Source organism: Artibeus jamaicensis, unplaced genomic scaffold, assembly GCF_021234435.1.
Source record: "Artibeus jamaicensis isolate MK-2021 breed Jamaican fruit bat unplaced genomic scaffold, CSHL_Jam_final contig_793, whole genome shotgun sequence".
NCBI classification, from domain to species: domain Eukaryota; kingdom Metazoa; phylum Chordata; class Mammalia; order Chiroptera; family Phyllostomidae; genus Artibeus; species Artibeus jamaicensis.
Genome location: NW_026521975.1, coordinates 9870717 through 9884671, shown reverse-complemented (window position 1 = coordinate 9884671; position 13955 = coordinate 9870717). Strand labels below are relative to the sequence as shown.

The 13955-nt window shown below is 38.3% G+C and overlaps 1 protein-coding gene across 9 annotated transcripts in view; it reads right to left on the bottom strand.

Moving 5' to 3' along the window:
* Window positions 1-9300: 9300 nt before the first annotated feature.
* Window positions 9301-13955, bottom strand: part of DLG1 (discs large MAGUK scaffold protein 1) — a 306240-nt gene continuing 301585 nt past the window's right edge. For all 9 annotated transcript variants that reach the window (XM_037147391.2, XM_037147392.2, XM_037147393.2 and 6 more), the window contains 2 exons: window positions 12019-12110; window positions 9301-11080 (listed from right to left, as the gene is read on the bottom strand). In XM_037147391.2, coding sequence (XP_037003286.1) covers window positions 10974-11080; window positions 12019-12110 — 199 coding nt within the window. In that variant the 3' untranslated portion in view covers window positions 9301-10973. The remainder of the gene's footprint in view (window positions 11081-12018; window positions 12111-13955) is intronic.

The following is a 13955-nucleotide window of genomic DNA, read 5'->3' as shown; positions in this document are numbered from 1 at the left end:
CATTTGAGATTTAGAGTCAGACCTTTTTATCCACATCCATTCCTTCCTTCATCCTCCCACCTAATTTGTACTAATTTACGAATGAAGTCATGGCCGACACTTACACAAGGCTGTTTTTAGCCCACTAAGAGCCACAGCAGTGAAGACTTCCAGGCCACGCAGCAATCTGAAGGCTCTGGAGAAGTACAGGAGTTGTGCATTCTGATCATCTGTAACGTGCACTTCACTGGGGCAGAGGAATACAAAGAGGAGGCCACCTAATTTGAGACAAACCATGCACCTAAAAAGGTAAAAGGCAGCAGAGGAAGCACATGTTCAGTGTTAAGTGGACACCCAGTATGTACTACAGGAATTCAGGCAACAAGGGCTACAGCTGGGAAGGCTTCTGCAGGAGGTTGGATTTAGGGTAGGCCTTGAAGAAAGGGAGGGCTTTGATAAGGGCACTTGGGTGGGGAGAGCACAATAATTAGCAAGGTAGGAATCTGCATGACCAACAACCACAAGACCTGCACTGCAGAGGGTGTGTGAATAAGAGGTATGGCTGGGGAGGTAGGCGATAGTAGGTAATTTACTGACCACATATGTACTATGTTCCAGGAACTATACTTTAAAGGTAAATGAATTATTTTGGAATTTAGGGTTCATGAAGGTCATTGAGGAGAGAAGCACAATCCAAAACGCACTTTAGGAAAAGTCATCTGGTGGATGGCTGATCAGCAGGGGAGCAAAATAGAGGCTGAGAGATGATTAACGGGGCCACTGCAATAAGTCAGGTCTGGGAATGAGGGTGGATTGGGAACCTGGATTAGAAAGATGCCCATGGAAATGGTAGCCTTCCTCCCAGAAATGGAGGAAGGATCAACAGTATTTGGTGACTGGATACCTGGGGATGAGAAGTGTTAAGAAGCACTAAAGTTAAAACTTGGGTGACAGAGAGAATGCCCTATTAAGTACAACTGTTATTAACCAGAAGAAGAAAAACAGTTAAATGGTTAGTAAAGTTTTTTTCCTAATAAGGGTAAGTGAGCAATGTCAGATCAACTAGATCTGACTCAAGCACTGAACTTTCAGAGAAAGAATCTGTCATCAAGAGGTATCTTTTCTAACCTTAAGTACCACTAGGGAGGTAGATATTTTTGATCAAGTAACTCACAAGATTTAGAAAACCTTTTTGTAGAGATTCGTACTGTGGAACATGTGGGGCTTAAGTTGTCTTTAGCTTCCCATCTGTGAGATAAATGAATCTAATTTTAGACATTACAAAAAAAGATTACATCACTCTAATCTTTTCTTCTGTCAGAATGTTCACTATATCTTGTTTCACATGCTATTTGTTTTGTACAGACTTCTATAGTTAAAAAACCACTTTACTGATGTGGACACCGGCCCCAAGTATCTGTGTCATTATGGATGAAATGAGATAGTCACACAGACTCCTGAGTCCGATGGAGGAAAAGTGGCGTCGGCATATTGCAGACCTGACTCCCCACGGGAGAATCGATCTGTGGGCGTGGGTCCTGTGCCTCTTCCAGTGGGAGCTGGGCCCACACTACGCAGAACGGTCTCCTACATTTTACTGCTGTTAAAAATTGTCCGAATGAAATTGGTCATTAACACTTGATTAGCAAAAATAGGGTTGAATATATGCTCAATTTAGGTAGTTTATTCCTACCTAGGCTAAACACTAGGAATTCCTAAGGTGTAGTTAGAGCCACTTTAAAGGAGTAACCTAATATTTTTAAAAAACACACGTAAGAATCAAGTCATATTGTGATAAGAATGAAAAAGACCAGCAAGGTCAGGTGTGCTATCAGTATGCCAGAAGGTCTAGTGTCAAATCAGTGACTCAGAAGCCAGCTCTGCTTCATGGATTCCCTAAGTATGTTGCACTATAGTTAGATTTCTGTTAATCACATAATATTAGTAACATTTAAGATGCAGAGTTTACCACCTAAAGAATATTGGTGGATGAAAAAAAACACCTTTATTGCCTTTAGAGAGAGAGAGGAGAGGGGAGAAAGGAGCAAGGGAGGAAAGGAGGGAGAGGAAAGCGGGTGGGGAGAGAGAGAGAAACATCACTGACTGGCTGCCTCCATACTTGTCCAGACTAGGAATGTGTCCTTGTAACAGGGTGAAGCCAAGAGGGGGGCCCCCAAAAAGGGATTTGGAATGGGGTCCAGGATCCAGAACTCAAGGTGTCCAGGAAATATTAAGATGTCCTCACCCACCCTCCTGCTCTCCACAGGTGTCAGTTGGGGGAAGGGACAAATGGAGAGGGGCCATTGAGAGCTGTTTTGCATAGCAACAGTTTCACAGATAACCTCTAGAATGATCATTTAACATATATATAACCTTTAACTGTTTTCATAGATATGTTAAATAGCCGTGGCCATGCTTTGAGCCAAGGAGAAGGGAGTGACTTCCACCCAAGATGTAACTGGGAGGCAACTCCTAGCCTGAGTTACAGCACCTGCGTGAGAGCTTGGAGATGTTTGGATCCATGCCATGGGGCCACACCTGCCCAGACTCACTATGGCAGCCCAGTAAAGCTGGAAGAATATGGGAGTCCTGGCAAGTGTAGCTGACTGTGGGAGGAGTTAGAAATGGGGCTACAGAGGAAGATTGGCACAAGGATTTAAACACAGACGTGGCAGCCATTGAGAACCACGCACTTTTGGCCATAATGGGGACTACCGCAGCCATGTGAGAGAGAATCACCATGTAGCTTTAGCAAGGAGTACCACGTGGTTTTGCCAGAGTGGGGGTCTCCCGTAGCCATATGAAGAAGAGACCCACGTACTTTTTGCCGGAGTGGGGGTAAGGAGGAGTAGCACTTGCTTCTGGCAGAGTGGGGACCCACACAGCCATGTGCAGAAGAGAACCATGCGGCTTTGTCAGAGTGGGGATCCCTGCAGCTTTGGTAGAAGAGGTCCACGTGGCTTTGGGGAGCTCCCTTTGGCCACGTGGCCTGGGAAGCAGGAGAGACTTTGCCTGGAAAATGGGTACAAAGAACTCTTGCCAGTAGGTCATGAGAAGGTGCCACATGGCTTTGGAATAATTAGAGATCCTGCCTGGATGGTGACACAGCTGATGGTGCCAGCGGCCTAAAACACAGACGTGTGCTTTTCCTGAGATATGGTACCCTGAATTAGGGGAGGGGGAGAAGGGAGTGCTGTAGGCATCTGTGGTTATCCTAAAGGACTCTGATATATTAATGGGGACATTGGGTCACTACTTTAAGTCTCTATAGCATTAAATAAACCTTTCCTTTCCTTTTCACAAGTCTCTGGCATGGAGAGATGTCTTTCCTCTGGCGGTGGACAAAGGAGGCCAGTAGGTGGTCCAGACGGTATTAGTAAATTGCCCTTGGGGGGGTGCTATTGTACTGTAACAGTTTTTGGCGTCCCTGGGTGGGCCAAATATTGCCCCCCTTGGACCTCTGTTCTATAACTTCCTGACCAAGAACTGAACTCAGACCTTTTGGTGTACAGAATGATGCTCCAACCCACTGAGTACCCCAGTCAGGGTGGTAGTTAATAACTAAAAAAAATTGCAATCCTTTAGTGCTCAACAAAGTAGACTTTCTTAAAAAATTAAGGCTGTCTTGGTGGACTGTTTCCTAAAGTGTAGGGTTATCAGACAATCTCACCTTCAACACATGGCTGTTTTCATTTGTTGCTCAGACTTCTCATTTACTGCTGTCCACATATACTATTTCCCTTAGGACACGGGTACTGAGAATCTGGCACCAGTCACTGGAACATTCAGCTATTGGATCGCCTGTTATTCCTGGGAATTTGAAATTCTAAATCCTAACTGTATATTCTTGCGGTCTCCAAATTTAGGAATAAATTTGTCCTATAAACAGATTCTTGAGATCTATTGTTCCGCATTTAGTTTGCTTTAGGATGTCAGGCTCCTGTGCAACTGCCCACATGCGTGGGTGCTCCCAGTAGTATGAGAGGTGGGGTGGTGGAGGGCCTGGCATGGGTGTCAGATCAAAAACCCATTTCTGGTTCTGCTCTTGCTCTGGTTCCTGCAGGCCTTGAGTTGCAAAAAAGTACAAAGATACAGCAGGATAAATGAGAAACAATGCCAAAGTCCAATTAGTGAATGGAAGTATATCCATTAATGAATAATTGATATATGCAACAACATGGATGATTCTTGGATGCATTTTGCTAAGAAGCTATATCCAGAATGCTACAATGACATTTTGGGAAAGGCAAAACTATAGATATTGAGAAAGAAAATCAGTGGTTGTCAAAAGTTGGGGGTGGGAGAAAGTATAGACTACAGAGGGACAAACATGAGAAAAACTTTGGGATAATGGAACTGTTTTATATTCTGAATTGTGGGGGTAGTTACATGACTCTACACGTCAAAACTCATAGAACTGTACAACATAAAGAGAATTTTACAGTACATAAATTTCAAAATAAAAATATAAAAAAAGTTAGGACAGTGGTTTCATTTGGAGTTATAGTAGAGACTTGAAGAAACCTGAGGGGTGGGGTTGATATGCCCAAGGTGCTGGTCATGTTTTGTGTGTGTGTGTGTGTGTGCGTGTATTGGCCCTTTATTTTTTATTTAAAAAATATATTTTATTAATTATGCCATTACAGTTGTTCTATTTCCCCCCTTCATTCCCCTCCACCCTGCACACCCCTCCCCCACCATTCCCCCCCTTTAGTTTACGACCATGTGTCTCAAGTTCTTTAAATTCTATATTTCCCATACTATTCTTGCCCCCCTATTTTCTACCTACCATCTATGCTACTTATTTTCTGTACCTTCTCCCCCCTTCCCCTCCTCCCACTCCCCTGTTGCTAACCCTCCATGAGATCTTCATTTCTATGTTTCCACTCCTGATCTAGCTGTTCTTTTAGTTTGCTTTTGTTTTAGGTGTGGTTCTTAATAACTGAGTTTGCTGTCCTTTCACTGTTCATCTTTTTTTATCTTCTTTTTCTTAGGTAAGACCCTTTAACATTTCATATAATAAGGGCTTGGTGATGATGAACTCCTTGAATTTGATCTTATCTAAGAAGCACTTTATCTGCCCTTCCATTCTAAATGAAAGCTTTGCTGGATAGAGCAATCTTGGTTGTAGGCCTTTGGATTTCATGACTTGAAATACATCTTTCCAGCCCCTTCTTGCCTGTAAGGTCTCTTTTGAGAAATCCGCTGACAGTCTGATGGGGACTCCTTTGTAGGTGACTGTCCCCTTATCTCTTGATGCTTCTAGGATTCTCTCCATTTTAATCTTGGCTAATATAATTATGATGTGCCTTGGTGTATTCCTTCTTGGGTCCAACTTCTTTGGGACTCTCTGAGCTTCCTGGATGTCCTGGAAGTCTATTTCCTTTGCCAGATTGGGGAAGTTCTCCTTTATTATTTGTTCAAATAAGTTTTCCACTCATGGCTGTTCCTCTTCCCCTTCTGGTACCCCTATAATTCAGATGTTGGAACGTTTAAAGATGTCCTGAAGGTTCCTAAGCCTCTCATTTTTTCCTGAATTCTTGTTTCTTCCTTTTCTGTTTCGTCATTTTCCCCCCCTCCTTCTGGTCCACTCCTTTGATTTGAGTCCCAGTTTCCTTTCCATTACTATGCTGAGTTATGGTAGGTCAAAGTTGGTTTCCTGTGTATTTCCATTAATTTCAACTAGTTTAGCCTTCATATGTTCCTGTAATTTGTGACTAAAATCAACCAGTTCTGTGAGCATCCTGATCACCAGTGTTTTGAATTGTGCATCTGAACGTTTGGCTATTTCTTCATTGCTTAGATTTATTGGCTCTGGGGCTCTGAGTAGTTCTTGAACCATGTTTTGATCTGTTTGTGCCTGTTACATATGAGGAGCGGAGCCTTAGCTGTTCACCAGGGCGGGGCCACCCAGGTCGCTGGGCTGTGACACTGTATGTGGGGGTGGGGTCAGAGAGGGACAATGGCGGTTCCCTCTGCCACTTCCTGCCACTGGGGCCTGCACAGTCCGTCTCACTGCTTGCTCCTTCACTGGTTTATCTGTATGCGAATGTGTGACCACGATCAGCCCTCAGTGGATCCGCCCAAGGCTGCTGGCGCACCTGGGTCACATGCCCTGGTCGGTCCGGTGGATCTTTCCTGCCCGACCCCGCTCTGCTGCTAGCTCTTTCCCTCTTTCGGGTTTGACTGAAGGGTTCGTTGTTGTTAGACTTCTGTATAGTTCAATTTTCTGTGGTTTGGCTGCGTTTTTGTTGCTAAAACTTTGTTTTTAAACTTAGTTGTGCAAGAAGGCACAGTGCTTCCACCTACGTCTCCATCTTGGCAGAAGTCCCTGGTCATGTTTTTTTGAGCTTCATGCTGGTTGCTACCTAGAAGTTTGTTCACTGAGGTATATGTACTCTTATGATATTAACACATTTTATATATGTATGCTTCAATAAAAAGTACACAAAAAAAAGATAGAATTCCAGCCTTCACTGTCCTCTGGTCTCCTTTTCCTGTTTTTTTTCCTATGTGTTTTACTACTATTATGGGTAATAGTAACTACTAGAAAAGTCACAGCATTAAGCTCTTCCTGGTCAGATTTGGTATTTGTTCCTAAGTGTTTTGAACAATACTACCACATTACCTGGTCACCATTATTGGTGACCACCAATTCTGTTCACCATGCTGTTTAGCAGACCAGGATCTGTTTTGCAGACCAGCTTTTAAGTAAATATCTGGGGGTGGAATGGAGAAAGAGCTGGTAGTGAAAAGTGAACAAGAAAGCAGGCCATGAGTAAATAGTGACTCTTCTAGTCTTGGTCAAATGGAATGAAAGAAAATGTATCTTCTGGGTGATTTAAATAATTTTTCTTAGGCCTGTTTCTAGACTCTCAATAACAAATATTCTGGAGCACTGCTATGGATTTTTGGGTCTAGCACTGTGCAGAGATGTGAGAATAGTTTATAAAATCATGATGTCTTCCAATTCCATGCTGAGTTATGGTAGGTCAAAGTAACAGCATCTCTGACAAAGAGTAGGGATCTTTAGAGGAAGAGATGAGTAAACATGATTATAGAAAGTGAAATGTAAATAACTTCTTCACTAAAAGTCTGTCAAGATTTCTCTAGAGCTGATGAAGAATGGTGGACCACATTCTCCTCAGTCTTCTGCTACCAATGATAAACACTACAGAGCAAGAGGAATAACAGGGAGAATTAAGTACCAGATCCTGTGGTCAGTGTTTTGTGCACACTAATTTACAATCCTACAAGGTAGTCATTTGAATCCCGTTTAAAATAAACTATAATTAAAGCTCAGGTTCATTTGTACAAGGGGATTTGAAACAATTCCAGGTTTCTGATTCGAAATGAAAAGAGAATGAACTTACAGTGTGTATTAAGTGCTAGCTAAGAGTTGTAATCTTATTCTCAAATTATGTCCACGTTACAGATATGTAAAAAGAAAGAGGAATGATGCAACTAGCCCAAGGTTAGTTACATAAGCAGTAAGCAGAAGAGCTGGCATTCACATTAAGCTCTGATTCCACAGCCCACATTCTTCACATTATAGTTCTCTACTGCCAAAGAAATGAGAGCTATGTTATGCAATTCTGCAGGGAGATAAACAGAATCTTCAACATTGAATTAAACCACAAGATAAACTCATGTCCAAAAAGTACTATTCATGTTTTTCTTTCATCTTTCAAATTCGAATACCTCAATAAAATCTTTTCAATTTACTGATACTTGCTTTCTTTTGCTCAGTTAATTCAAAACTTGAGGGACACATAACCCATTAAATTCGGTTCACAGCATGGGATGCAAAGAAACTGATATAACCGGAAAACCACTGTTCCAGGAGCCAGGAGATAAAGATGCTAATTCTGGCTCTGTTCTTGATTTGCAGTGTACCTCTGGTTAAGACACTGGGATCTCTGGGCTTCTGTTCCACCACATGTAAATTAAAAAGTACTCAAGGCAGAGAATCTTGGAAGGTAACTGTTTAATTTAGTAAACAACGTTTCCTTATACGTAAAGTCCCAAGTTGCAATATTTAGATTTTAAATACTATGTAGTGGTTTAGCAGGTATTTGTTTTTATTTTAATATTTTTATTGATTTCAGAGAGGAAGGGGAAACACTGACATGAGAGAATCACTGACTGGTGGTCTCCTACGAACTCCCTGACCTGGGACCAAACCCACAATGTAGGCATGTACCTGGAGTGGGAATTGAATCAGTGACCTTTTGGTTTATGGGACGACATTCCAACCAACTGAGCTGCACTGACCAGAGCACCAATTAGTACTTTTATTAATAATTCTATGCAATCTATAAAGCTGCACAAAAATTCACACAGTTGACCCTTAAACATGAGGGCTAGTTGGGGGAGGCTGACCCTTCATGCAGTTGGAAACCCGCATATAAATTTTTAAAATCCTCACGTGAGGACATGCTTATTGATTTTTAGAGGGCAAGGGAGAGATAGAGAAACATCAACTGGTTGCTTCTTGTATGTACCCTGAGAGGGGACTGAATCCAAAACCTAGGCGTGTATCCTGACTGGGATTCAAACCCATGACTTTTCAGTTTATGGGATGATGCTCCAACCAACTGAGCAGGGCTGCATATAACTTTTGATTCCCCTAAAATTTAACTACAGTTGTCCCTCCGTATCAAGGAACCACCTACAGATACCAAAATCCATGGGTGCTCAAGTCCCTTACATAAAATGGCATAGAACAATGCACAGAGTCAGCCCTCCACATATTTGGATTCCCAATCCATGGTTGGCTGAATCTACAAATGGGAAACCTCAGGATATGAAAGCTCAACTGTATATTTATTTTAAAAAATCCACACAGAAAGTGGACCTCTACAGTTGAAACCCATTTTATTCAAGGGTCAACTGTATTTTCTTATAAAAAAAACATCACCTAGCAAGGTCATCCATAAAGCAATATGATATATTCTGACACATAAATGGCATCATTTTATAACCTCTTGCTATTTTATAATATGTGACCAGTAAATACTTCAAAATGACTTACATGGAGGTTTTGCTATAAGGTAATTTCTGGGGCTTACAAATTATTTTACAATAATTTTCTTCTGGCATGTTTAGTTTGGTTCCAATCTACCATATTTAGTTTAAGAGCTATAGTAGATAGTTCAGTGTGTTAACATACTTAATCCCAAAGCCTACAGGAGAAATGTCAATTAACTTGCCTAATAGCTCTTGTACACAGTTTAAAAATTATGTGATGCATCAAACTTTTATAAGACAATGTTAGCTTGTAAAATAATTTTTCTTTCAGAATTCAAGACACATTTAACATGAATTTTACAATAAAGTTTATTAGCTGTTCTCCTCTTTCTCATGAATGGAATGGATAATAATGATAATTCTTTACAAACTAGTACCCATTTAAGATATTGTAATGTGGAGGTTTCAAAAACATATTTAATAAACAATGCCAAAAAAAGCAATGGGCAGCTAAACAACATTATTAGTATAAAAGACCAGAGAAATTGATTTCTGAAATATCTTTCACTAAAATTTCTTGAAATTGTTCACCGTGAAGATCTGCACAACTCTAGTACAGAGCAGCCATGAGAGATGAAAGTTGTGCAGTCTGAGGGGGAAACGCACACAGGAGGCTTTTGACTGTTTGCCTATTAATGAAAGGAGAACTGGAAGGAGAGGCAGAGGACCAAATTCAAAACCAGTCACAAGAACAACAGTAACAAAAACCAACCAACCAGGAACCATTTGAAAACTTGTAGAAAAGAGGAGAACATATGCCAATACTTTTACTTGTAACCTAATTTCCCTAGAAGTTTCTTTCCATAATTGTTTTCTGTTCACATGATTAAGGAAAATAAAGTCTAATCAGTTAATATTTAATTTAAAAACCAAACAAAAAGAGTAGGTGGCAAAAGAAATATATTTTAAATATATATGTTTGTGTGTGCAACTATGTAAAAATAATTCCCATAGTTACAGAGTTTAAAGAAAGTTTCATATATATATTTATATATATTTTTTATTATAACAAAATAGGCAATTATTGTGGGTAAATATTCATTAAAATCTGACTCCTAAGATTATGTTTAAAGTTTTGGGCTATGAGTTGGACTCCTTTCACACTGTCAGAGTGATTACTATATCATCAATGTAATGTCTGTCTTTTCTGTGTTTACATCTTTGAAATTTTCTCAACCTTATGTGTAAAGGGTGAGCTCCCCTAGCACCTAAACATGGTCTCAATTCAGAAACGTGATGCTCATTACGTATGGGTAATTTTTGTGAGACACTACAGATAGTGTTGTAGAAGTAGGGTAAAAACATTTAAACACTGTTATCTCCAGCAGGTGTTTTGGAAAAAAACCCTTCAAACAATAAAAGACATGAAAAACTCTTATGAAAAATGAATATCCCTTTTAAAATTATGAAAGTTAACCCAGATGTTAATTTTGAAATTAAAAAACATGTCTTTCCTTATTTCTCTATAATGAAGTATTTGTGGTGATAACAGAAATCAGAGAAAAAAATCTGAGAGCTAATAATATATTGACCAAACCATGCTATTTAAAGTTAAGCGTGCATTGCTGCTCCAAAGTTTACTAAATCATTGATTAAAACCACTTTTCTTTCATTGATATTGAAATCTGAAAAAAATGTACATAAAGCTTTTTTGAAAATCTTTTAAAGTTACTTCCCCTTAAACATTAAGGAATTTTACAATTTCCTCATCTTCCCAAATCCTTAATAGCTGGTCAGGCCATTCCATCTTCATTCTGTGAAATGGCCACAAACCAACAGTGACATAAAATAATACAGACGCTACAACGTGAAGGAGACACTAGATGTCAAAAATAAGTGCAACTGCAGACCATGATGAGTGAGATGTGATTCAAGATGGAAGGAGTACTAAAGACAGACTCCAAAGGACAAAGAAATGTCAAAGAAAATTACATTGTGGAAAAGAAAAACAGAAACATCAGTCCTCATAACTTTTCTTTTGCTGGAACCCAGATGTAAGGACCAGACTGTTCTTCTATGATCTGCTTCACTTGGTTATAAATGTCTTCCAGAGTATCACCCTGTACAATAGCTGTAAAGAAATCAGAAACCTCCATTAACTGTCTATCTTTTCCATTATAATTACTGATGAGAGTAAAAGCTAAATTTTAGAAATAGTTATAGTTATTCACCCAGAAAGGGATACCATTTATGTACTTTTCATTTAGTAAAAACTACTAATTTCATTAATTTTCCTATTTGTAAAATATAAAAAATTTATTTAAAAAGGAATCCAAAGTGAAACTTGGCACTACTTTGTGTATTTGGGAAATACACACTGAAGTATTTAAAGCTAAAAGAGCATCTGTCTACAACCTACTTCTAAATGTTTCAGAAAAAAATATTATAAAATGTTAATATTTGGGGAATTAGGGTTAAGCATATATAAGAATTACTGATACTAGAGTCTTATGATTTTTCCTTAAGTCTGCAATTACATATATATATAAAATTTAAATCTACACATAAAGCACATAGATCGCAATACCATGGCAGTTAATGGTACTTTCTGTTAATACCAAATATAAGCTTACCATAATTTCAAACAAACAAATCATAGTAATAAAAACCTGCTCAAAGATATCTAAGGAGAAATTAAAAAGACAAAATGAATGACAGATTACTTGGGAACTGCTACCCAACTCTTTTCTTTTTAAACAAATAATACCTTAAAATGGATCAAGATTTTTAAAGAATAAAAGTTTCACAAAAGAAATAAAATCTGAGTCTATTTTTCTCTAGTAATGTATGAATTATTTTCCTGTGCATGCTGTCCTAATAACCCAAGAAACACCAAATTTCAGAATTCCTCATCACTACTACCTAGGTTAGATGTATTATTCTGAAAATGATAGTATTAATCATTACTGGTAGATGTGGGCATAGTTCAAAATCCATTTCAATGGATCACTTCATACAGCTGTAAAGCAGAATTCTATCATAAAGGGCACTGTCATATATGATGCCAACCTGTGAAATGCTCAGTAAATTCTTGTTCCAGTTTCATGGCTCTTTCAAACGTTTTTCTGGCTTGTTCTTCTGTTAGACGCTTATTCATTTCCCTATGCAAATAAATTTAGAAATTTACCAATTAATATGTTTTAATACTTTTTGAAGATGACAAAAGACATAAAACAAGATTATGAAAAGTTAAGTTCTGCTGAGACTGTAAATGTCATTAAAAACTAGATTCAGTCACCGAAAATGTAGCTATGTACTTGGAATGACAGAGAAGAGTTTCAACACATCTTTGTATTGGTTCAAGGCAAAAAAAAAAAAGAGAAAACCCTAAGATTTGACAGTTTTGACTTTGATAAAAACTTCATATCAAAGTATGACTTACAGATCTACCTACCAATCCATAAATAAAAAAGGGAACAAAAACATTGAAGAACAGTATGAGAAAGCCATTAGAAAAATATATTAGTCTGGGATAGTCTGGGATCGATTCCTAGTCAGGGCACATGCCTGGGCTGCAAGCCAGGTCCCCAGTGGGGGCCACGTGAGAGGCAACCACACATTGATGTTTCTGTCTCTTCCTCTCTCCCTTCCCCTCTGTCTAAAATAAATAAAAATAAATAAAATCTTTAAAAAAAAAAGAAAAGAAAAATACAGTCTGGGAAATAGTGCAAAAAGAATGACTTAGTTTTTTCAATTAATAGGTTAAAAAAAGAGATGATGTTTGAATCAAATTCCAAATGATGTTTGAATCAGATGATGTTTGAAAGGTTTGTTCATGACAATTTGGAACCTGATTCAAATTGAAAAACACACACAAAACTTGCAAAATAATCAGAAAAATTTGAACTGATGATATTGAGTTATTAAATATGACGTCATAGTGATGTTTTTAAATAAGAAATTCCTATTCTCTCAAATACAACTGAAATATATGGACGAAATCATATAATGTCTGGAACTTGTTTCAAAATAATCTGGAGTGGAGGTGTAAGATGGGGGGCAGTGAAACAAGATTGATCACTGTTAATTATTGTTGCAGCTGGACAATGGGTCATGGAGTTTGTTCTCAACAGGAAAAACTTTTAATATTTCACCATTAAATATGATGTTTGCTTTCATTATTTTGTTGACCTTCATGATATTAAGAAAATAGTTACTCAGTTTTTAAAATGTTTTTGTTGTGAATAGATGTTAATTGTATCAAATGCTATTTCTGTATTTATTAAAATAATCATGCTTTTATTCCTAAAATCTGTTAATGTGGTATACTGCATTGATTTAAAAATGTAAAAATTGTGGTAAAATACATATAACATAAAAGCTACCATTTTTACATGTACAGTTTGATGGCATTAGTACCTCCCTTCATGCTTTTGTGTAACCATGAACACCATCCATCCCTATGATTCTTTTTGTCTTGTAAAACCAAAACACAACACCTATTAAAAACAACTCTATTCTCACCTACTCCCACCCCTGGCAACAACCATTGTATTTTCTGTCTTTATAATTTTGACTACTCTTAAGTGCCTCATCTAAGTGGAATCACATGGAATTTGTCTTTTTGAGACTGGCTTATTTTACTTACCACTCCTACAAGATTCATCCGTATTGTACCATATTGTAGAATTTCCTTCCTTTGTATGGTTATACCACATTTGCTTATCCATTTACTCCTTGACAAACATGTAAGTTTCTTTCATGTTTTAGCGATTGTGAATGTTACTATGAACACGGGTGTACAAAGTTCAAGACACTTTCAATTTTTGAGTGTATATACCTAGGGATAAAGTTGCTGGATCCTATGGCAATTCTATTTTTAATTTTTTTAGGAACTGCCATACTATTTTCCATGGTAGATGTACCATTTTACATTGCTACCAACAGTGAACAGAAGTTCCCATTTTTCTACATCCTTGTCACCACTGTTTAGTTACTATTTTTTT